This window comes from Perca flavescens, chromosome 23 (assembly GCF_004354835.1).
Source record: "Perca flavescens isolate YP-PL-M2 chromosome 23, PFLA_1.0, whole genome shotgun sequence".
NCBI lineage: Eukaryota > Metazoa > Chordata > Actinopteri > Perciformes > Percidae > Perca > Perca flavescens.
The window spans coordinates 8,166,275-8,191,500 of record NC_041353.1 but is presented as its reverse complement, the minus strand read 5'-3'; the positions used below and the strand labels follow the sequence as shown (position 1 = coordinate 8,191,500).

The 25,226-nt window shown below is 44.4% G+C and overlaps 1 protein-coding gene across 5 annotated transcripts in view; it reads left to right on the top strand.

Annotated features, from left to right (window-relative positions):
* Positions 1-1,622: 1,622 nt before the first annotated feature.
* The window catches only part of ppfia2 (PTPRF interacting protein alpha 2), a 181,457-nt gene continuing 157,853 nt past the window's right edge, over positions 1,623-25,226 (top strand). For all 5 annotated transcript variants that reach the window (XR_003691679.1, XM_028571011.1, XM_028571009.1 and 2 more), the window contains exons 1-2: positions 1,623-1,700; positions 3,968-4,223. Coding sequence is in view for 4 of the 5 variants with exons in the window: in XM_028571011.1 (XP_028426812.1) it covers positions 1,684-1,700; positions 3,968-4,223 (273 nt within the window). In the remaining variant the exon portion in view is untranslated. The remainder of the gene's footprint in view (positions 1,701-3,967; positions 4,224-25,226) is intronic.

The following is a 25,226-nucleotide window of genomic DNA, read 5'->3' as shown; positions in this document are numbered from 1 at the left end:
GTATATTATCATAATGTGCCATGATGTTGCATTGCGGAGGAAATGTGCATAGATTAGGCTCTATGAATATCTGTAGACCAAATAGCTATTGTAATGAGGGTCAAATTGGCTGTTCAGTTGTGAGATAGTAGTGTTGTCACTGCTAGCGAGTGCAATCTCGACAACATCTGCATCCCCGCTGGCAAATAGAACACTCTGACCACACATTCTTCACGCTGCCCACTGTGGGTGATTAGTGTTTATCTATCAAAGACGATCGCACTAGCTCTCACCTGTCGTCGCTACTGCCTGCCTGCTTCACTAGAGACACTAATGACTTGCTGCTCAAAGATGCACTCCGCGGACAGTAAATGGCATATATTGAGCAGCAGACGAGCAAAGTTTCCCCACAAAAGGAAGGATATTTTAGGAAAAGCAGCAGGTTTATTTACTACATTTAGCTTCAAGGCTCTGCAGACAAGATGTCTCTGTCCTGTTTCTTAATCTCCATTTAAACTAAATAGACAGGCTTGGTGCATTTTGAATGACACAATTAAGCGGATACATGTTTAATTGAGTGATATGGTTTGCTTTCGTTTCTCAGGAAGGCTGCTTAATACGTCTTAAGGACGCAGACAAAAGCAGATAAATCAGTGCACTTTCCCTCCGTGTCTATTGATTTTTCATAGTCCGTAGAGATGATTTAAGGGGCAGTCACGGTGAGATCAAAGCATAAGGAACAGGACAAAAGGGGAATTGTATGTGCCATGAAGCAGAAAAACATCCTCAATATACACTTTGCTTTTCGCACAGCTTAAAGGAGAAATAAAAAATGTGCCTGTGATTTCAGGGCCTATTTGTTGGTGCATTGTGGAGAGGAAGTTGAGCGATGTGAGAGATCGCAAGTAAAGGTCAGGTTTTGGAGTTGACCCCTCAGAATACGGAACCAGTAGCTACCATTTTGCATTTTGTAGCTGCCATTTTGCAGGACAGGCAGAGATTGAATTTCTACACTGACAGTGTCAATAACATTTTGCAGATAAATTGTAGGAAATCACTAAAGTAGGCATATATACTAGTTAGCATGATGGGAAGAGGGAACAGAACGTACTAAGAAAACATCACATATATATTTTTCATAAGTCTAGAAGATAACCTGAGGGTGGATTTTTCTTTTACCCAATTGTCAGAAGCAACACAATCATTTACAATCGCCATCAATACTTTTTGCTGAAAGTCTGTTTTGATATCCGCTGCGAGCTGCCGTATTAGTATGGATTTTTATGCAACCAGCACCTTCCTCCCTGCGGCCATTGAACACGTATTGAGCCAGAGTCAGGATTATATCACTACCTTCTACTTAAAATGCACCACCGATGTCCCAGTCTGGCCGCCGGCTGGCCTGCTCTCCAAGCAGAGAGGCTGGCATGTGCGGAGAGTCCAGCCAGGCAGCACACAGGCTCAGTCTCTCAGGTCTAAACGGCAGCGGATGGTGGCTGAATGGTGAACTGGTGAGAGTCTGGCTGGGTGCCTGGAGAAGATTTGGGAGACCCCATCTTACTGCCAGAACATGCTGAGACACAGACCTGTCATTATAACCCACCCAAAGGGGACCAAGTCTGGGCAGTAGGGTATTGAAAGCTCCCTGAGTAAACCTGGCCTGAGTCAACACACTGACTAACTATGGTCTACTGTTAAGATTAAATGGAAGTGAATAACCTGTAAGTATTAAGGGTATTGTTAGGCTTTTGGGCACCTAAATGACACATTTTTAATATTTTTGTGAAAGATTAAAAAAGGAAATGGTCAAAATATGTTTGGCTGTGCTTTGGTGTTAGCTTATAGCATCAATCATGGTTTTTGTCAGTATTTTGCTCTATAGAGGATTAGTGCAATTAGTGACGGTTATTTTTGACATTGTGTTGACTACATTTGTGCTTATGTGATGTACTGGAAGTTAGATGAGAATATTTGCATCACTTTCATATTGGCACAGTAGAAAGATTGGTCCAAGATGAGCTAGCCTAGCTAAGCTTGCTAGGGAAAACGATTAGCCCAGCTTTGTGCCTTTTTATAAACTTTTAAAAGTGTGTGTGTGTGTGTGTGTGTGTGTGTGTGTGTGTGTGTGTGTGTGTGTGTGTGTGTGTGTGTGTGTGTGTGTGTGTGTGTGTGTGTGTGTGTCATCATGGTAAAATGTGGTCCTGGAAACACCGACTGTGGCTAGAACTACCACAGAGCAGTTTTTCGAACTTTGTGTTTATATGTTCGTCCGACCAGATTTTGTCACTGCGATAGCGTCACAAATTGCAGTCACGAAACTTTACAGGTGTGTTGAGATCAAAATGAAGGCTAAGTTATAGGTGTGGTCCAGGGTGCTGGAAATAGGGGCCAGCACACGCGCGCACACACACACACACACACTTTACACCTCTGGCCCAATTTGATGTCGCGGCTGGTGTGATCCCTCTGCAAGATGGTCTCTAGTATCTTGTATTTTACATGTGTAATAAGAAACTGAGACACTGGTTTTATGAGCAGTTAGCTCATCAGTCATATACCAAACAGCTGCGTCCAGTGACTTAACGCAGTATGTCAGAAGTCCTCCTGCTAGGATGCTAGCTTAGCAGAATTTTGCACGCAAAAAAAAAAGATTCTCAGATGTATAAGTAACTATCTTGCTTGTTAATAAGCTAAAGGTAACTAAGACAACTTTAGCGCTGTTGGAAGGTGTCTTTTTTTTTTTTTTTTTTTCCTGTGGGAGGCTTACTGTTTCCCCGAGCTTTGAGCCTCTGCGCTAAGATAGGCTTAAGTTGTCTGGGTATCACTCAACGCACGGATTAAACTGATATTAAATCATGGTAAGAAAGCAAGGATTCATGTTTTCCAAAATTACTTCTTTTTTTTTTTTTAAATGGAGTATGCTAAGTGTATTTCTCATGTTTTGTTAACCTCACCTCGTTATGTCTTTATTACCCATGGTCATTATTTGTAGCTTAGCTTGCTTCATCGCATTACTCGTGTGACGATGCAAACCAGGTTATAGCCCACAAACTATCCCATCGGTTAGGATGACTCTGGAGGCTTTCTGAAGTCCCTCAGGGAAGCTGGAATATGGTTTCACATATCCACTATAGCATAGATATCATGTATTATGCAACTCGATCTGGGCTGGATCATTAAACGTGAAATCTAGGGCAGAACGCCCAGCCTCCCAAGACGTCTCTGCAGCTTTGAAACGCCGGGGTGATGCTGAGCTCCAACTGTGTCAGGCCCAGTCACATACTCACCAGCCATATAAACCGTAAGAGTGGATATTCACACATGTAGACGGTGACGTTTTTGCTATAAGCATTTGTTTTGCTATACATGTAAAGATCTTCATCTTTAGCCTAATCCTAACGTGATCACAGGTTTTGTCAGTGACGAACTCTGAATGAACTCTGATCAGAACCTTATTAACAATTAGCCTAGAGGTATGTTCGTTTGACCAGCTTTATTGACCTTGCAATGGAATTGTGAGCTCTCCATCCATCAATGTATGGTGGAATATGTGCAGCCCACTGTAACCCTAAAGGGGAATATGGATTTAAAGAAGATTGAAACCTAATACACCCTGCAGGCTCACAAAAGGAGGCTATGGGGAGGGTCAACAGAAAAGTAAAGAGTGTAGCATGAAGTTGCATTGAAGATACAAGCATCTCACCAACTTATAATGCTTGATACATGTAACATAAACATTTTATTGAAGATATACCCAAATACATAAGTCTACCCGAGAGAGAGGAAAATCCATAGAGGTCAATGGTCTAGCAATTGATTTGTATGCAGTATGAATGACCGTATTCTACGTTTGATGATAAGCCATCACAAATGATTCTAACTCCACATACTTCACATTCAACAGTACCATTTTGCTGGTTACACTGCAGCGTTGTCTTCATGTCCTGTTAACACTGTGTCTCATCATCTCTGGTCTCCCTCCTCCCAGCGCCAAGATGATGTGCGAGGTGATGCCCACCATCAGCGAGGACACGGCGCTGAACCAGCGCGGCTCTCAGAGTAGTTCCTCGGACCCGGACTCCCACTTTGAGCAGCTGATGGTCAACATGCTGGACGAGAGGGACCGGCTGCTGGACACGCTGAGGGAGACCCAGGAGAGCCTCGGCCTGGCCCAGCAGCACCTTCAGGACGTCATCTACGACCGCGACTCTCTGCAGCGCCAGCTCACCTCCGCCCTGCCACAGGTAAGCCACAGCAATGTAGCTTTTGACGTTTTTTTATTATTATTGTTGGGAAATTTTTGCCTTAACTGACTTTTATAGTGTAGATATAGCCATGAAAGATGAGAAGACATGCCTCAAAGGTCTGTGGCTGGAATTTTAGTCCTGATGTTGCAAATATATGGTATGCACCTTAACTTGTAGGCCACTGAGATGCCCGGCTTTGACTTATTTTATCTGTGCGGATCGAATTTGTCAGGAATACTGTATTTTGTAGTTAGCGATAAAATCGTTGCATTAAATAGCTTTTACTTCAGTGTTTAGTGTATTTTGCCCACATAGCACATCTGAACTTCCTCCAGTTTTGTTGCTTCAGTGTCTTGTTATATAGAGTATGTGGCTGTATCCCTTTGTTCTCATTTGAATTCCTACGGACCCTTTTACTGGACAAACTACAATTTGCAATAAGAGAGATGTAAAATATATTCTTCCCCAGCAGTAAATAATCTTTTAATTTACAGTACATCGCTTTATTATTCTTAAATGAACATGTCACAAACATTGTGTCTTCCAGGACTATTACTTTCTAACTTTCTAACTCAGTGACTCTCGCTAACTCCTAAATCTTGCTAAATGAAATTGCTAAATCCAAGTGAAATAATGCAGTTTAAAAGAGTATCAAGAGGTAGGTGGCTTTATTTGTATAGCACATTTTAGCAACAAGGCAATTCAAGGTCCTTTTACATTAAAGAGCAGTTAAAAACATCCATTAAAGAGAATTTAAAAAAAAAAAAAAAACAGCTAAAATAATATGACAGGTATGGAATACTAGAATAAGAGTTACAGTGCAGTGTAAGAAATGAGCTTAAAGTCTTCAGCCTTGATTTGAAATACCGGAATTGCATTCTGACTCTGGGCACAGAGAGCATAGCTGTCCCAGGCGACCTGAGAGGTCTGGGTGGTTCATAATGGAGAGCTAATTTGTGGTATCCTTTGCATCAATTAAAACATTTGGAACCGGGTCCAATTAACAGTAGGGGTGTGAATCTTCACTGGTCTCAGGATTCGATTGCGATGAGCCTATCAACGATACGAATCGATTCGATATCATGATGCGTCACCGCCTCAATATTATTATATATTACTACACATGGAATGTGTAATCAACAAATTCAAGCAGTCGGATACATGTGAACTCCCCTTTTATTGTATCTGCTCTTAAAAAAGACGCTTCCTGAATGTAGCGGAGTCTGAACACAACAGACAAAAGGCAAAACAAAAAAGCAGCGACTGGAAAATCAACAAGTAACATCAGTAGGCAATTATCGATTATGGTCTGTCACTGCATCAAGAATTGAGAATAGTTTAGGTCTGCGTCGCGATGCATCAATGCAGTTATTCATTTCAACACCCCTAATTACAAGTTGGATTCCCATTGCATATTGATGGCTTATTAAAGCCCTTGGATAAAGCATGTACAAAATGGTATATTAGTGTGTGTTAAGCTATTGTTTTTCTTATGTACAGCACTTGTAGTCCTACTGTAGTGCTGTGTTTAACCAACTCAGATGTCACATTTCAAACATCCCCAAACAAAAACCTGAGCAGTTGTTGGTATTTAATATCCCAGGCATAATTCACATTCAATGTGCGGTCAACTACGTTGGGTCTATGACACTGCAGGCTTTCCTTTGTTTGCGGTCACATCAGTGGAACGCAACGGAAACATTGAGTTTGGCATTTTGTTGGCGGTGGTGGTTTGTTCATTTATGTAGCAATTTGTGAAAAAAAAAGTTCTTCTGTAATAAGTCCTACAGTAAGCGGAGATTAGCACTTTCTAAAAGTGTGTCAGTAATTCTAGTCACACGCTCTCCCCACTCTGTTTCCAGAAGACTCCAGAGGTTTGCTGGCGCTGGTGGTTAGAGCAGGACTTTGTTCGATAGCACGGTAATCCGCATGGTTTCAGAGACACAGGCGAGGCACACACTGTGTCTGTATAAGCTTTGGTGTGATCTCCCATTACTGCTTAAAAGTGGTTTGAAGTGTTAAAATGATACTTTCTATTTTTGAAACAATCCAGCCAGAAAACCATTTCATTGTCTGCTTTTTTTTTTCTTCTTCCCCCGTGGCCTTTAGAATAATTTGAATTAACCCGCTTGCACCTCTGGGTGTCGAGATGTTATAAATATGCCTTTACCAGAGCATGCCTTTACGTGGTTTTCGTCTTGGATTTGTCTCAGACTGTTAGTTTGATCTAAGGGTTTTGTGGTTTCCAGCTCATAATATCCTCGGGTCTTTTTTTTTTTTTTTTTTTTTTTTTTTAAATCCTCCTCAAACGTTACACACTTGACATAACAGTTGAGAGAACAAGACAAAAAAAAAGGGAAAACTTCAGCACTACAAAATGCTGTTCATAGATGTTACGCACAGAATGGAACAGAGCAAAAAACAAACCCCAATCTCACCTCCTGTATTTGAATTCCTTCCTCGTTCTGGTTGGAATAGCAAATTTGAATCCCTCGTCCTCTCCTGTCCAAACATTACCTCCAGTTCATTTCCAGAGAAAGCATCCAGGGCTGCCAAAGTGAAATAACATTTCCATTATCGGACGATTCTATTTATATCCACAGGCAGTAAAGGCTCCGTGGTGGCAGTGGTGCTGATGTATTGGTTGTCATTGTGTAATGACAGAGCTGACATAGTGTTCTGGTGCTTTTCCTGACACCTGGCTTAAATTAGATGTCCCTCTAGCAATTGGGATCCTCCTAGCGACATCCTGGCACAAACGATAATTAATCTGATGGCGTCTTATTGGCCTGTATGATATCAACATTCCTCCTAATGGTTTATGAAGAGGTTGATTAGACCTTGGTAATTATACAGAGGCATTTAGCTAAGAGAAAAGTGGCCCTGTTGCGCCTCTATTTAATATGCAGCAGCTAAGAGTTGCGCTTGCAGTTTCTGGATTGTTTGGATAATGGGAATGAGCTTATTTCACAGACGCGGCCATCACCTTTTGTGCCGTTGTGTTTTTAATGCCTTTGCTCTCGATTAGGCTGTAATGATTTGACTTCATCTGAAACAAGGCTTCTTTAAATACAGATGTACATTTTGCACCAGTTTTAGGGGACCAGCCATGTGGAACAATGCTCAGATAATCATCTAGTGGCATTCTTAAAGAGGGCAATAGATAGCTTCCAGGTCTGTCTCCACTCTGTGTGTGATTGCAGATGAGGAGGTGGTGAAGGAGAAGAGAAGCAGAAGAGCTTCTTTTTTTTTTTTTTGTTATAGACAGAAGTGGCCTCATTTAGGCGATAGACAGGCTGTGAATGTGTCTTTACTGATATCACTCCTCTGTTCCTGAAGCCCGGAGCGCTGGTAGGATTAGGCATTGGCCAACCATAAACTTCCCTCCCTCTTGTTCTTCCCATGTTTTCTCTCTCTCTCTCTCTCTCTCTCTCTCTCTCTCTCTCTCTCTCTCTCTCTCTCTCTCTCTGCGTTTCTGCTGTCACTGCCTTTTCTGTTACGTTTGCGCTTTGCCTCGTGTCTCCCTCTTCTCCTCTGTTTTTCCCCTCTGCCCATCAGAGGTCACGGCTCCGCTACTCGTCATGACACTTTCGACTGATCGGAGTGACATTCGCCGTCCCCACTCGACGCTTCCAGCCAACACCGAATCCCCCCAACGTGCATAACAATCCAACAGTGCCCCGGTCCCTTCCCCGATATGCTTCCCCTTCCACACCCACTGTCCCTTGTCTTCTCCTTCTACATTTCATCAGGCCATTTTGTAACAGAGCAGAGGAATGGCAGAGGCGACCATTATGCTATATGATGCTAAAATGCTTGTGACTCTGTATTAAAAGGAATATTTTGTTAGCTTGAAAGGTGACTCTAAAAAGTTTGGCGCTTGCTCCTGCAGTCAACATTGAGAACGGTTACAAATTTCAGCATGATTTATTGGATAACGTTTTCAGGTTCCGATAATCCATTTAATAGGTAAATATTGGCGCCTTATGACCATGTAAACACTTATTCCGATTGTTTTTCTGGTGGTAATGAATATATATTATTTCTGCGCATGGTTGCCCCACGTGGGGGTAACATTAGGGGATGTTGCTTCTGGGAGGGACAGAAACATGGCGGTGGCAAAATCCACCAAATGTTCTCAATAAAGTTGGAAAAAACAACTTCGGTTGTACAGTATTTCAGGCAGATAAGAAGCTTCACAGTGTGCAAAACCACTTTGCGCAAGTTCAGAAAAAGTTATATTCTGATTAAATGCTTTGTGGCATGTAAACGCACATCTTAATGACAGGTAGACTATATTGTCCCCAAAAGAGGAAATTTGTTTCCACAATTTATGCATTATCCATTAGTCTGTGATTGTTTTTTTTTAAATTAAGACATACCGGTAATGTGCATTACACTAAATTGTAGTAATAATGTATTTCTGTTACCCTATAACATGTGGTAAACTGTTCATGAAATGAAGCGATGGATCTACCCTCAACTACATCACTGCTGCTGATGCAACATGCATTTTGTTGCACAGGGTGAGCATTTTGTTCTTGCCTCTAACTATAAGCCTCTCTGGGAAATGAGGGGCACCGCTGTCATCTGAAAGCCGGGTGTTTTTCCGTGTCTGGCATTCTTCTGGCTTGTTTCCTCTGCTACAGTGTATCTGGAGTGACTCTGCTCACAGAAGTACTTGATAAACTCAGTTCAGAGGAGGAGATCCAGACAGACACGTAAAGTGTGTCGACAACCCGAAAGCCTGCAGCTCCGCACATTCGTGACCCTCTTCCCATCCCCCAATGGCCCCTGTATCGTGGCACAGGCAGGAGAGCTGGCAGATGGGCAGTGTTTCCCCTGCGTGTTACTGTACTCGAAGGACCCTGAGGGGCTACAGGAGCGTATTTCCCATGTTGTTTATTTACTGTTGCCAACCAAACATGGTCTAACGAAAGCTGCTACTGATCTTCTCGGCCTGCAGCATCTTTCACTCCTGCTGATCCTGGTCACTGGCACCATGCTGTAGTCTTCCACAAACACAGATTTGAGTTGTAGTCCTACGGATGTTTCTAAGAGGAGCAGATGCTCTGGAGGCAGAAATCATTTCATTTGTTTAATTGATCATTTGTGTGTGAAACCAAAGTGTCACTTTTCTTGGCGATGGCATCTGTGATCCCAGATGGGGAAGCCCAGCTGACCGTCAGATGTAGTAAATGGAAGAACATCGAACAAACCGTTCATCCGATCGACTTCACAATTAGCGGGTGTATTGGGGAGGACCCAAGCAAGTGCACTGTGGAGTACGAGCTCCTGAGATCTAGAGGACATGAAATCGGCCCGTACTGAACAGGCACCTTTGAACGGGCATTGCGCTAGTCGCATGAAATGGCTTTGTAAGGTTGTAAACGTGAAGTGGGGCACCATTTCTGATTGTGTCCATGAGACATTCAACTTGACTAGCCTTTGAAGATTCAGTCCCTGCTCTGCGATTTACGTGCGCGTTTTCTGTGTAATCTCTCTTTAGGAGGGGTTGATTTACTATGATTTCTCATAAAAACATTTATCTTACGAAAATTGAAATTGATCTTACGAAAATGCACATTTTTATTGTCATTGTTTTCGTTCAGATTAGGATTCAGAAATCTAATAACAAAAAACCAAAAAAATCTAGTAATAATAACATTAAATCATAAATGAAATGTGTCGGCCACTGTGGATGTCTGTTGGACACTCGGGGCCCAGCTCCCCAGACGTTGATCCGAGTGCTTTCTCTGCCCCAGCAAGACAGTAATGAGATACCGGCCAATTGATCACTCACACACCAAGTTGTAATGAAAGCTAAGACTGCACTAGATTACTGTACAGAGCAGCCAATTGATCTGTGGTTTGCTCATTCATGACCGTCATACTGGCTTCAGTAGAAATGATTACAGCAGTGTCTTTCCTGCAACGTCTTATTTAACAAAAGGGTGATTGAGCTTGGAAACATGCTTTCATTTCACACAGCAATTACAGTTTCATTTAAAGATTAGTAATTAGGGCGGTAGTGGATTTAAATTTAAAGGGTAAGCACTATGTACATCTCTGGTGTCTGCTCATTAGCACCCTGCTTTAAGTCAGTGATCCACCCCTCCACCCCACTGTTTATTAATCATACATGACACGGCCATTCGTCAGAGTCTGTCCACAGGCGCACGGCAATGTCCTCCCATCCTTCTTAAAGCTTCAGCCAATATATCCAAACGAGTGTTTGTTGCCATGGAATGTACCACTCTGTGGTCCTCCATGGGGGTGAACGAGGAGAGGATAGCAGGGAGGAGGGAGGGGAGATGGCGAAGCTCTCTTAACAAGGCCAGAATGTGGAAGAGAAGATGACTAAGCTTTTCGAGGAGAGGGGATGAGAGGTGAATCCTTCTCCTCCTTTCTTTCTGATGTTGTTTTTTTTTTTTTTTCCTCCTCGCTGCCTTCCCTCCACCCCCTCCTTGTCTCTCTGTTGCTTGTACAGGAGACCCTCTGGGCTCCAGCAGTCAGCCAGTCAGCTGGTCGCCTCCGTCAGAGCAGCACATGATTTTCCATGATTACTGTTATTGTTTGTGCCCCAGTTCACGCCGCCTGCAGGCTAGATAGGCAGTTGATGCGTGGCAAGAAGAGAGGAGGAAACTGTACAGAGACAAGCAAGAGTGGGTTACACAGGGGTTTACCAGTAATGCCGGCCTTTTCCCTGAAGTTCACAAGCTTATCCGCTTTAGAATACACAACAATACATCATTAATAGCATAATTCTGTCTCAAAACTATACACATGTTGCTTTGATAAAATGACACTGGAAAATGTGGCAGTTCATTTTTTTCATGTCCTTGGCACGGTCATCTTTTGTCTAATACTCACATATGCTGATAGACAGTGGTAGCGCATTTTCCTGTCTCGCAAGCGTTAATTTGCAAACTGAAGCCTTTCTCCTTTTCTCTGCTCAATTTACCCCCAAAGCCTTGTTTTTCCTCTCCTGCCTTAATTCTTTTCCCCCTTTTAATCTTCTTCACATTGACAGAAGCGGGGATGGGCCCTTGGCACACGCCGTATGCATCAAGTGTCTGTAATGACTATGACAGAGATGCTTGATCAATACCCTTGAAAGTTTAGTTCAGTCTGATTAGGGAGATGGATCTCGCCCTCCTCCAGATGAATCATCACTGCTAGACGCCAAGTACTGGATGCTGGATGACCAGTGTCTGACAGGGAAACGGAAGAATGGGAATAAGAAGGGGTTCTGATCAGACACGCTGAGGTGACAAGACCGTGAAGAAGGAGCTCCTGCAGATGTAATTATCTCTCTAATGAACAGCACAGTGGGGCTCCAGAGTGCTGTGAAGTCAGGAAAGTTCAGTAACAGTAGATCAGCCTAACAACCAGCTGCTTGCATACAAAGTCTTTTTTTAGGGTTATTCAGTCTGTGCACTCAAAGATCACACTTAAAATTTTAATTGTAAAAGTTTAAGTAAAAATACTTCTAAAACCCTTAAAGCGATACTTTGCCGATTTTAAACCAGCTCTGTCATCTTTGTGTGGGGCAGTGTGTGGTTTGTGGCACCATTGTACAGAGGAGCGGAGGTGCGGGATTGAATTTGATGTTTTCTTTACCAGATGTACATCTCTTAAGAGTTGATCATCGTGTGGTTGGTTGATATGTGGTGTACTATTGTGATTAGTTGTTTTGCCAGCTAAAAATGCCCATCTACAAATTTATATCAACAAAGATGATTAGATGCTCTAAAACAAAAGCTGACGCTCCATTACTCTGAAGTGTTTGCAGAATCTAACGTGTAGAATAGTTGAGAGGCTTTGATTATAACTACGTCTACCTAGTTGAATTCATTTTCAGCTGTTTAGTAAAAAGTAAAGCTGCACTCTACATACTGAATGCTAGCTGTCTGTGTGTAGGAGAAGACACCTATCACTAACAGCTTTACCTGGTAAGGTGATGTTAGAGTTATAACATTTTGGATGAAATTCCTAAGTTTAGATGACTCTAAACAGTATGAGATCATTGTTTGAAAAAGATCCCTAAAAACCCAGAATTAGTTATCATGCCACAGCTGAAAACTGCTGCTGATGCCTGGGGAAGTGTCTCGTTCCTAGATAGTGATGAATCATCACGTGTTAAAGGGTAGGCCTAACTACGTTTTTTTTTCAACCTGGATCCTATGCGTTTGTGTCTAAGTGACTGAGGGGGAACAACAATCTTTGACTTTGGTCCAGTATTAAGCGAGATCGCTACAGTCGGCAGCGGCAAAACAAGCTACAATGTAAGTTAATAGGGCAATTGTCCAGCTTGTATTGACCTTCACAAAAGTGCTTGTTTTGCCACTGACAGGCTCAGATTAATATTCTAAGTGTCTGACAACGTTATGGAAAAGATTTATAAGGAGGTCGACCTTTCTGTTAGAGTACGATTTTTTTTTTTTTAAACATAAAAACATCCGCAAAATTGCGTTTGCTAAACCCACCATACTCCATGTAAATAAACCGTAATTTCAGCATCGTAAAATACACTCCATTCGAAGTCGACAGAAACAAAATAAATTATTGAAAAGATGTGTTTGGTCGTCTTTCCACTTTTCCAACCATCACAATAAACACATAGTTTACAGATTTCCATGTGAAAATATGTTTGCTCTATACACGCTAAAAGTATTGCATTTTCAAATGGAGTCTGGTGGGTTTAGCGCTAGCAACTTCAGAGCTGTTTCTGGTTAAACAGAAAGGTCTCAGAGGTTTTAAAGGTCTATCTCTGAAGGGATCCTTTCCATAATGTTATCAGACACTTAGAATATTAATCTGAGCCGGTCAGTGGCAAAACGAGCACTTTTGTGAAGGTAAATACAACCTATTAACTTACATTGTAGCTTGTTTCGCCGCTGCCAACTGCAGCGATCTCGCTTAATACTGGACCAGTGTCAAAGATTGTTGTTCCCATCAGTCACTTAGACACAAAAACATAGGAAAATAGGGTAGGTTGAAAAAAACGGTAGTTACCTTTTAACTGTTTAATATAAGCTGCACTTATTAGGAAAAAGGGCAACATCGCGGCAGGCTGTCTGCAGCATTGTAGAGATGGCTCTACAAACAGGAAGTAATTGCTTAATCATGACCGAGTTGTAGGATGAAATATTTGGTACTGCTAAGCTACTGCTTTTAGTTAGCAGTTGCAAGGTATTCATTTTTAATCTAGGTTTCCCACATCCATTTTAAAAAGAGGCTCTCTCCACATTTGACACCCGTTGTAGAAATAAACAGTGGAAGCACCTGCAGGGAGTTATAGTGAAATCTTTTAACGTAATTGATCAGTTAAGTCCAAGATTCATCTTGAGTGATGCATCTTTTAAAATCCGGGTTACTGTAAAGTGGAAAGGGAAATTGGGATTGTGAGTGATATTGGTTACAAATTTGATTGACTTTTTGATTGACACCTAATTTACAAAAGTTGCTGCAGATGCCTTTGGCTTCTAAGAGGAAAGGCTGAATTATGCTCCTTTTATTGTGGTGTTGCAGTGTTTAGCCTATGCCTACAATGGCACACTGTTCAGATTTGGATTCAGCCCACTGACTGTTGTATTGAGGCCGCAATGCTATGGGACCAGCCCTGTCTCCTGAAAATAAACCTAATAGTTTTGTTGCCTAAACCATAAACAAGTAGTTTTGTTTCTGTTCACAACGTTAACCACATGTTTAAAACCGCAACCGTTTCACAACATGCAACTGTTGCTGGAAAAACGCAATCAAGAATGCAGTTTTGTTGTATGGGAACACAGTTTTTTTTAGGGGACATGGTTGATGTGACGTAAGACGTGTTCATTATGAGGTTGTGATGTTCTTTATGATCTACCAAAAGCAGAAAACCTTCCGTAGTAAATCTCCTTTAGCCAGTATGCTGTTGCTGGTTTAGGAGTGGTTTAATGAAATCAGTGCATATGCCAGGTATGTTTTAAGACATCAAATATTTATCGTAATTGTATGTGATCAAGCATGTTTAGCTTGTGTGGCTATGGTAACAGTTCCTTTACCACTTCTTAGTAAAGCAGTGAGATACATTGTAGCATCTCCAGGTGTGTTTTTTTTTTTTTTTTTTTTTTTTTATTCCTCTTTTTCTTTTTTTTTTGTATTTAAATGTCCCCACAAACATTTGATGATGAATCATTTGCAATCCGTAAAATGACAGTGTGTAGGCAGACACACTCTGAACACTTTGATGTCATCTTCAGTGAGCGAAAGTGAACGTGTGTGATTGTGCATTTGTGACAGTGGGATGGAAGTAGGGGAGGTTGGAGTTTGCATCGCTGAGGATAGAACTTGGGTTTGACTCAGACCTCTTAGGCAATAAATACAGAAATGTTAAAATCTTACTTCACACACAGTCCCATCCTCCAAAACACACACCCAAATACACACTCGCATACATACTCTTGCTGCTTGCTGGCTTTGCTCGAATGAATTGGAGAACTGCTCCCTTGAGAGAGCAGAGTGAAATGAGGTTATGACCAATACTTAGTTCCTCTCACAGTGCCAACCTGAAAATGTAATCCTCCCGCCAAAAGCCACTGCATTTGTTGATTTTTGCCTCCACCATTGATAAATATTACCTCCTAAGTTTTACCAGTTGCTCTTAAACACTTAAACACATCACACACTGCTGCAAATGTAGGCCGACTTGTGAGGAATTAAACTGACGTTAATTTCTGACCCAATATGCTCAGGACATGTTGAAAAAGACGAGCAGTTATTTGATTTTTGGGGTTTTGGCAGCTGCACTTGACTCCTCAGAACAGGTCTCTGGTACTGACTGCTGTTTGTCGACCATGCAGCTGGTTCCCATTAATGGATACCTTTTAGCTTCTGAATGCTCCACTTGAAAGCCAGGAATAAAGCATGATGTCACTGGCTCTTGGCGCCGGCTGAGAATCTTATTCAAGGACTCCAGAGAGAGCCCATCCCATGATGTCCTGCTTGCTTTGCTGCATCACAGCTCCCAACTTTAATGTGGTGTTAACTGCATCTTCAGCGTTACGTATCTGCAGACGTCATCATTAAAATAATTACAATACTACTAAATAGCCCATTAACATGTAAGCACAGTTCTTCAAAGCAGCACATTTACATCTCATATACTTTATTTGTCTGTAATTAGGCTACTTAGTATTATTAGTATCATTAATGCTGCTATTTCTTGTTTGCTTCTTGCTTCTTTTGGGAATGCACACATAGTGAGTGTAAGCTTTTGTACAAGTGCATCCGTTTTCTGAGAATAATATAAATTTCAGTTAAATAAGGAATGTGTAAAGCGGTAACTATATCAACGTATTGTCATACAACGGAACGGAAAGTTCTGCACAACTCTTCGTGCATTATACTTTGAATGTCCAGTAACAGGAGCGATCAGTGTGCCAGCGCAAGCCCTGCAGTGCAGAACCTGTTTAGGCAACAAACTACTTGGTTTGTTGTAGAAAAAGAAATCATAGTTTGGGTTACAATGAGGTAAGTAAGCTAAAATGACTCAACGTTGACTTTTGCTTTCACACAGGACCCGAACACGCACAGCAGTCTTCTTGGTGAAAGTCCGGTGTTTTTTTTTTAACCATTCATACACCCCTGTCGCTTACTCCCTAAGTGAAAACACAACAGGCACGTAAGCGTCGGGTATAGCCAGCAAAGCGTAGATACGATCCTGATTGCGTGCCTGGCTATTCATACCGGACGCCTTTTTCTACACGCCGGTCACAGAGCGATCCTTCTCTTCTCGCTCTCTCTCTCTCCCCCCAATAGAAAGAGACAGGATGAGTGGGGAAAGCTGTGGTAATTTGGTGGGTGGGTGTGTGTGTGTGTCACTCTCTGTCCATCCGTCGGTCTCTCTCTCCGTGCCTGATCGCGTGTCTCGCTGTGAGAAGTCAAGACAGCCACAATCACCATGAACCGGTTTTATTTTGAAATTAAGAGATTTGGGAGCAGATCTCTGGTCTCACAGCTGTAATATACAGTAACTGCGGCCATAAGAGAGGCCCGTGCAGGGCACAAAAGATATCTTCACGACTGCGCGAGGAATAAACCCAAATAGCAACAGCTCTTAGAGGGCTTTGCCTGTACTCATAGAATCTGGAGTTACAATACGTAACTATCGGTCTCTCCATACCTACATCTTCCCAAACTGTCAGCGCCGTACTGGAACTTCCTCCTCTCTGTGGCATTTGGCAGCTTCCCATTGCTACCCTGCAGAGATTCCACATCTAGCCCACTGATGTGACTCAGGTGCATCACAGCATTGCACAATATAATGTCACTACTAATCGCGTGTGCAGTGTTCAGTAATACAGTGTGATGGCCAAGTGATATCTAGGCAGTGCTGCAGGGGGTTGTGGGGGTGGGTTGGGCTTACATCTGTTATGCAGTCAATGAGGCAGAGATGTTTGATATAATCAAGCCATGGCTTGATATGTCACAGTGTTTAATCACTTTCACATGATATAATGAATCCCAGCCTTGCATATAAAACACTTGTACACAAGAACACAGTGGAGCTACAAGACATTTTGTATTTTGAGTTTTTCGTGACCGTAAGTGTCGCTACTTTGTCTATTGCTGTCGCTGTTGCTGTCCATACATGTAATTTACTGCTGAATGCTGCATGTTTCCGGGCTGGGCAAATGAATTCTGGGACCTGTAGGAAATCCCAAAATTGATCCCTTCAATACCATTCACACATAGATGAATCCTCTGTCCAATTTAAGTGTTCGCCATTATTCAGTGACCTAGCTCAACTGACACATTTACACTGACTGTGCACGTACCGCTTCTGTCGGACCTCCACAGTGTGGATATGAAAAGTGCTTTGGAGTTTAAACCCGGCAGGAAATTACTTAGCAATCATTTATCTGCAAACTTTAAAGTAGGGATTTCTTGAATTGCAATCAGAAGTAATACATAACTTGGTAACAAACTGTTCCGTTAAAAAAATATCTGCTTTGTGAATGTTGATATGTTTGTTCAGTTTTTCAGTGATCCCTTTACTACCAAGCTAACGTAGGTGTTACACTAGCTGTCTGAGGCCAATATGTTGTTGATACAATATTCAAAGCAACGTAATTTACTGTTGGGCTGACTGTTCTCAGTCTTTATATTTTACTCTTTTTGCTTTTACTGTTGTGGACTATAATTTGTTGGCCTATACTGTTTTGCTTCCAGTAAAACCTACAAAGGCCAACTTAAATCTTGAACGTTTATTGGAAATGGGCAGAATACACTATTGATGTCTTGCAGGTGTATTTTTATTTAGGCAGATATTGGCCTTATTGTAGTTTTTTTGGGTACCTTTTAGTTGCTTATGTTTCATTTCTTAAAACTCCTGGATTTAAGTTCAATAAATATAGACAAAAAAACGTTTTCTTCTTTTTTTCTTTTTTTTTTCTTTTCACTTCACTTTCATTGTTAATATTCTATGATCTTAAGGACTGCCTTGAAAATAAGATGATTTATCTTGAGAGGTCCTTGTATTCTGACATGAATATATAACAGTGTAATAAGTATATAGAAAATATAGCATAGAATAGATTGATGACTCATTCAGCATTGGGATTGGTATAAAGCTGTGCTGCATGTGTCAGTGGTTAATTAGCATCAAGTGTAAGCTAGCTGTCCTGGTTATGTTAACAGCATTTTACACTGTGATAATCATAGCCTGGCTTTCTTTAAAGACTGGGCCAACCCACCCGCCGCTCCCACAGCTGCTTGTTTTGTCCCCAGCACTGGGAACAGTCATCTAATACCAGCCTCCTGTTGCCAGCTGCTGCCCGGCCATCTCCTATCACAGGTATCCAAGAGGGCACATTGTGTATTGTAGCACGGCCATGTCCCCTCCACTGTGGTGCTGCGCTGGAGCTGCCAAATTCTCATAAGCACCATTAAATAATCAACCAGGTGAAACCCAGAGGTGGTGTTCTCTCTGTTGCATTTATTATTGGTTAGAAAACGTGTCCAGCATGTTGGCAGTTCAATGCCCCAAATCAGGCCGGGGGTAGCAACAACCCTAAGGGCCGGGACACATCAGGCCGATTATCGGCCGTGGTACAGTCTGGCGAGGTCAGTGACTGAAATCTGTTCGGTGTGTCCCGTGCCGTCGTCCGTCTGGGGGCCTGTCGGTGTTCATTTTGGCCGACCTGACATGTTCGGTCGGCGGCAGGGCCGTCGGGACTCACACGGAAATGACGAGTGGAATGAGGTGACTAGAGTCTCTCAAAATCTGATGAAAATCTTTTAAACTGATCTTTGTTGAGCTGAAATGAAGAAAGATTCAGCAACTGCATGGCCTATTTCTCACTTAAAATGTTTTCAGAAACATGTTTCAGTGAACTATTTCAGTACAATATGAGATCGTATTCTGAACGGCCGCCATGACAGTCCAGGTCTGAATTTCCGGAGAAAACAAACCCATGTGACGCGTTCGTCCAATCAGCTGCCGGTTTTCATTTCTTGGGCAACATTACAGATTAGCGCCGCCTGCTGTTATAGAGACGACACGCCTCGCCTCTCTCTCGCCTTTTGGTCTGTTCTGTGGCAGTTTTTTGGACCTCGGGGACACGACTGATCATATCGACGGGGTTTTCTGTCAACGGTCGGCCGTCGGCTATAGTTGTCTACACCATAACACACCCCTGTAGCTGTTGAAGTACCCTTAAACCAGGCATTTATGGACTATTGCCTTAACCCTTGTAAGGTGGTCATATTTTTGTTACACAGCCAACGTTTCCAGGTCTGCTGGACCCACCACATTATTAGGCTTTTAAGTCAATACAGCCATAACAATTTATGTAAAAACACTCAACGGATGTTTACTTTTAGCTCAATTACCAATGATATATACATCATTTATGGTTCATATTTGCCATTTACCCCTGTGAGATCACATTTATGATCATATGATAATCTTTTTGTGAGAAAAAAAGGAAGTTCAATTATCCATCCATCCATCCATCCATCTTCGTCCGCTTATCCGGTGTCGGGTCGCGGGGGGAGCAGCTCCAGCAGGGGACCCCAAACTTCCCTTTCCCGAGCAACATTAACCAGCTCCGACTGGGGGATCCCGAGGCGTTCCCAGGCCAGGTTGGAGATATAATCCCTCCACCTAGTCCTGGGTCTTCCCCGAGGCCTCCTCCCAGCTGGACGTGCCTGGAACACCTCCCTAGGGAGGCGCCCAGGGGGCATCCTTACCAGATGCCCGAACCACCTCAACTGGCTCCTTTCGACGCAAAGGAGCAGCGGCTCTACTCCGAGCTCCTCACGGATGACTGAGCTTCTCACCCTATCTCTAAGGGAGACGCCAGCCACCCTCCTGAGGAAACCCATTTCAGCCGCTTGTACCCTGGATCTCGTTCTTTCGGTCATGACCCAGCCTTCATGACCATAGGTGAGGGTAGGAACGAAAACTGACCGGTAGATCGAGAGCTTTGCCTTCTGGCTAAGCTCTCTTTTAAATCTAACGGTGCGATAGATTGAATGCAATACCGCACCCGCTGCGCCCGATTCTCCGACCAATCTCCCGCTCCATTGTCCCCTCACTCGCGAACACAACCCCAAGGTACTTGAACTCCTTCACTTGGGGTAAGGACTCATTCCCTACCTGGAGAAGGCATTCCATCGGTTTCCTGCTGAGAACCATGGCCTCAGATTTAGAGGTGCTGATCCTCATCCCAACCGCTTCACACTCGGTTGCGAACCGATCCAGTGAGTGCTGAAGGTCGCAGGCCGATGATGCCATCAGGACCACATCATCTGCAAAGAGCAGCGATGAGATCCCCAGCCCACCAAACTGCAACCCCTCCCCACCCCGACTACGCCTCGATATCCTGTCCATAAATACTACAAACAGGATTGGTGACCTCTCCGTGAACCATCACCTTATCGTGGTGGAGAGGTTTGTGTGTCTCTGTGAACCTGAGGGCTGTGTTGTCTGGAGCTTTGTGCTCCTGGTAGGGTCTCCCAAGGCAAAGTGGTCTCAGGTGAGGGGCCAGACAAAGAATGGTTCAAAAACCCCAATGAAAAAGCTAAGCAGAGATGGAGTGACCCTGCCCGGAGGAAGCCCGGGCCCCCGTCTGGAGCCAGGCCCAGGCGGTGGGCTCGTCGGCGAAGCGCCTGGTGGCGGGTTTGCCACGGAGCCCGGCGGGCACAGCCCGAACAAGCTACGTGGCAACTCCCTCTCCATTCCATGGGCCCACCACCTGTGGGAGGAACCGTTGGGGTCGGGTGCGATGCCACATGGGTGGCAGTGAAGGTCAGGGGCCTCGACGGACCAGACCCGGGCAGCAGACGCTGGCTCTGGGGGCGTGGAACGTCACCTCTCTGTGGGGAAGGAGCCGGAACTGGTGCGGGAGGTGGAGCGCTACCGGTTAGATCTGGTGGGGCTTACCTCTCACGCACAGTCTCGGTTCTGGAACCATACTCCTGGATAGGGGTTGGACTCTTTTCTTCTCCGGAGTTGCCCAGGGTGTGAGGCGCCGGGCGGGTGTGGGGATACTCACAAGCCCCGGCTGAGCGCCGCTGTGTTGGAGTTTACCCCGTGGGACGAGAGGGTCGCCTCCCCACGCCTGCGGGTTGTGGGGGAAAACTCTGACTGTTGTTTGTGCATATGCACCAAACAGGAGTTCGGAGTATTCGGCCTTCTTGGAGACCTTGACTGGAGTCCTGCATGGGGCTCCAGTGGGGGACTCCATTGTTCTGCTGGGGACTTCAACGCACACGTGGGCAATGATGGAGACACCTGGAGAGGCGTGATTGGGAGGAACGGCCTCCCTGATCTAAACCAGAGTGGTTGTTTGTTGTTGGACTTCTGTGCTAGTCATGGATTGTCTATAACGAACACCATGTTCGAACATAGGGATGCTCATAAGTGTACCTGGTACCAGAGCACCCTAGGCCGAAGGTCAATGATCGATTTCATAATCGTTTCATCTGATCTGAGGCCGTATGTTTTGGACACTCGGGTGAAGAGAGGGGCAGAGCTGTCAACCGATCACCATCTGGTGGTGAGTTGGGTCAGAGGGTGGGGGAAGACTCTGGACAGACCTGGTAAGCCCAAACGTGTAGTGCGGGTAAATTGGGAACGTCTGGAGGAGGCCCCTGTCCAACAGACTTTCAACTCACACCTCCGGGCGGAGCTTTTCGTGCATCCCTGTGGAGGCTGGGGGCATTGAACCCGAGTGGACAATGTTCAAAGTTTCCATTGCTGAAGCTGCAGCGAGGAGCTGTGGTCTTAGGGTCTTAGGTGCCTCAAGGGGCGGTAACCCACACGAACACCGTGGTGGACAACGGTGGTCAGGGAAGCCGTCCGACTGAAGAAGGAGTCTTTCCGGGATATGTTATCCCGGAGGACTCGGAGGCAGTTGCAGGGTACCGAAGGGGCCGAAGGGCTGCAGCCTCTGCCGTGAAAGAGGCAAAGCAGCGGGTGTGGGAGAAGTTTGGAAGACATGGAGAAGGACTTTCGGTCGGCACCAAAGTGCTTCTGGAAAACTGTTCGCCACCTCAGGAGGGGGGGGGGACCATCCAAGCTGTGTACAGTAAGGATGGGACACTGTTGACCTCAACTGAGGAGGTAATAGGGCGGTGGAAGGAGCACTTTGAGGAACTCCTGAATCCGACTAATACGCCCTCTATGTTAGAGGCAGAGCTGGAGGATAATGGGGGATTGTCGCGATTTCCCAGGCGGAAGTCACTGATGTAGTCAAACAACTACACAGTGGCAAAGCCCCGGGATTGATGAGATCCGTCCAGAAATGCTCAAGGCTCTGGGTGTGGAGGGGCTGTCCTGGTTGACACGCCTTTTCAACATTGCGTGGAAGTCTGGGACGGTGCCAAAGGAGTGGCAGACTGGGGTGGTGGTTCCCCTTTTTAAAAGGGGGACCAGAGGGTGTGTGCCAATTATAGGGGTATCACACTTCTCAGCCTCCCTGGTAAAGTCTACTCCAAGGTGCTGGAAAGGAGGGTTCGCCAATAGTCGAACCTCGGGTTGAGGAGGAACAATGCGGATTCCGTCCTGGTCGTGGAACAACGGACCAGCTCTTCACTCTCGCAAGGATCCTGGAGGGAGCCTGGGAGTATGCCCAACCGGTCTACATGTGTTTTGTGGATTTGGAGAAGGCGTATGACCGGGTCCCCGGGAGATACTGTGGGAGGTGCTGCGGGAGTATGGGGTGAGGGGTCTCTTCTCAGGGCCATCCAATCTCTGTACAACCAAAGCGAGAGCTGTGTCCGGGTTCTCGGTAGTAAGTCGGACTCTTTTCAGGTGAGGGTTGGCCTCCGCCAGGGCTGCGCTTTGTCACCAATCCTGTTTGTAGTATTTATGGACAGGATATCGAGGCGTAGTCGGGGTGGGGAGGGGTTGCAGTTTGGTGGGCTGGGGATCTCATCGCTGCTCTTTGCAGATGATGTGGTCCTGATGGCATCATCGGCCTGCAACCTTCAGCACTCACTGGATCGGTTCGCAACCGAGTGTGAAGCGGTTGGGATGAGGATCAGCACCTCTAAATCTGAGGCCATGGTTCTCAGCAGGAAACCGATGGAATGCCTTCTCCAGGTAGGGAATGAGTCCTTACCCCAAGTGAAGGAGTTCAAGTACCTTGGGGTTGTGTTCGCGAGTGAGGGGACAATGGAGCGGGAGATTGGTCGGAGAATCGGCGCAGCGGGTGCGGTATTGCATTCAATCTATCGCACCGTTGTGACGAAAAGAGAGCTTAGCCAGAAGGCAAAGCTCTCGATCTACCGGTCAGTTTTCGTTCCTACCCTCACCTATGGTCATGAAGGCTGGGTCATGACCGAAAGAACGAGATCCAGGGTACAAGCGGCTGAAATGGGTTTCCTCAGGAGGGTGGCTGGCGTCTCCCTTAGAGATAGGGTGAGAAGCTCAGTCATCCGTGAGGAGCTCGGAGTAGAGCCGCTGCTCCTTTGCGTCGAAAGGAGCCAGTTGAGGTGGTTCGGGCATCTGGTAAGGATGCCCCCTGGGCGCCTCCCTAGGGAGGTGTTCCAGGCACGTCCAGCTGGGAGGAGGCCTCGGGGAAGACCCAGGACTAGGTGGAGGGATTATATCTCCAACCTGGCCTGGGAACGCCTCGATCCCCAGTCGGAGCTGGTTAATGTTGCTCGGGAAAGGGAAGTTTGGGGTCCCCTGCTGGAGCTGCTCCCCCCGCGACCCGACACCGGATAAGCGGACGAAGATGGATGGATGGATGGATTGGTGACAAAGCGCAGCCCTGGCGGAGGCCAACCCTCACCTGAAAAGAGTCCGACTTACTACCGAGAACCCGGACACAGCTCTCGCTTTGGTTGTACAGAGATTGGATGGCCCTGAGAAGAGACCCCCTCACCCCATACTCCCGAAGTTCAATTATAAAAAAGGTAAAAAAAACTAAATTAGAAACAAGATTTTTGATCATTATTGGTGCTTATTTCTTAGAACTTAATCAGAACAGGTGAAAGTGCTTGAAATGTAACAGTTTTGTAACTTTGTGTGGGAATAGCAGGTGCAGAAAGACAACGTTCCCGCACACAGACACCTACACTCAGACACGCACACATACAGACGCACAGACACTCTCTCACTCACTCACTCACTCACACACACACGCACGCACACCCACACACACACACACACACACACACACACACACCAGGCCCAGTTAAGTTAAATACACTCGGGTCCAGTAGACCTTAACACATATGTAATAGTTATGTGTAGGGGGGGTGTCCTGTGTGCTGTCAGTGTATCAGTCATTTTATGTTTTTCACAGAAAATGAGCCAAGGCCACGGAGTTTGAGTTAGAAGAAATAATAAATAGCATAACTTTTCTTTTAGCAAACATTGAAAACGGGTCCCACAGACCCGAACACCTTACAAGGGTGCACATTAGAATCCCAGTTGTCCTCTACAGAGCCATCGTCCTAACTGTTTTAACGTTGTAGTTCTTTGTAAAAACTATTTTATTGTAATGTGTCCCCGAGGTTATTGGCAACAAATGGAAATTAGCCTTAGCTCATTTTAAAACAAGCTCATTTACGGTTTTACTGTTGATCAATGGGGATTGTCCCTGACAAGTAAACTAATTAAACTAAACAGCTAAAGACTATGCTTATCCTGGGAAGGTGTGAATGTAATACATTCTTTGGCTGAAAAATTAAGCGCCAACTTTCCCCAGATAAATAAAGCTTTAAAACATCAAAGTAGCGAAATGGGTGTAAAGAATGCTTAATTTGTTGTGTGACTCACTGTGTTTGCTCTTAACAGCGTCTTACTAAAAGCGTCTTGTAACTGCGTTAGCAGGAGCTTGACACAAATTGAGGCACAGGAAGCAGGATAATCATTTTTATAGGATAGTTTATTTAGTGCAGGCAGGGTAGTACAATTTTAGAAAAATTAATATGAAAAAGAATATATTTTGTGTAGAAGAATTATGTTTTTCCTTTCCAATTAGTCCATTGGTCAGCTCCGAAAATTGTATTTGTTGATACAGCTCAAGGTGTGAAAATCTAGTTAACAGATTAGCCACATTGACCAATATTATTATTGTGTGATAGCCATTGTTGAGTGGCAGCTTTGTCAAAGTTATCAGCTCATGAAGTTACGCACCCAACACACTAAATTAGGCTTTAAATGCTGGTTCCTATCCTCATTTAGGCTCGATTTAGGGGACTTTTATTCATGTTTTACTATGACATATTTGGTATAATTTGAAAGAGTGCGTTCTTGGCTTTCACTCAATCCCAGTTATTATTTTAACAAACATACAGATTCAGTAAATGTATATCTATCACATTGTGCGGGATGATTATTATCCTATCATGTATATCATCTCACAACCCCTTAGCTTTACCTAAAGAGCCATTGGAGAGATTAAGACCCCCCAAATGATGACTACTGCTAAATATCTCCATTTATACCAGTTTTTCTGAAAGTTAAAGGTAGCCAACAGACACACTCCATTGACT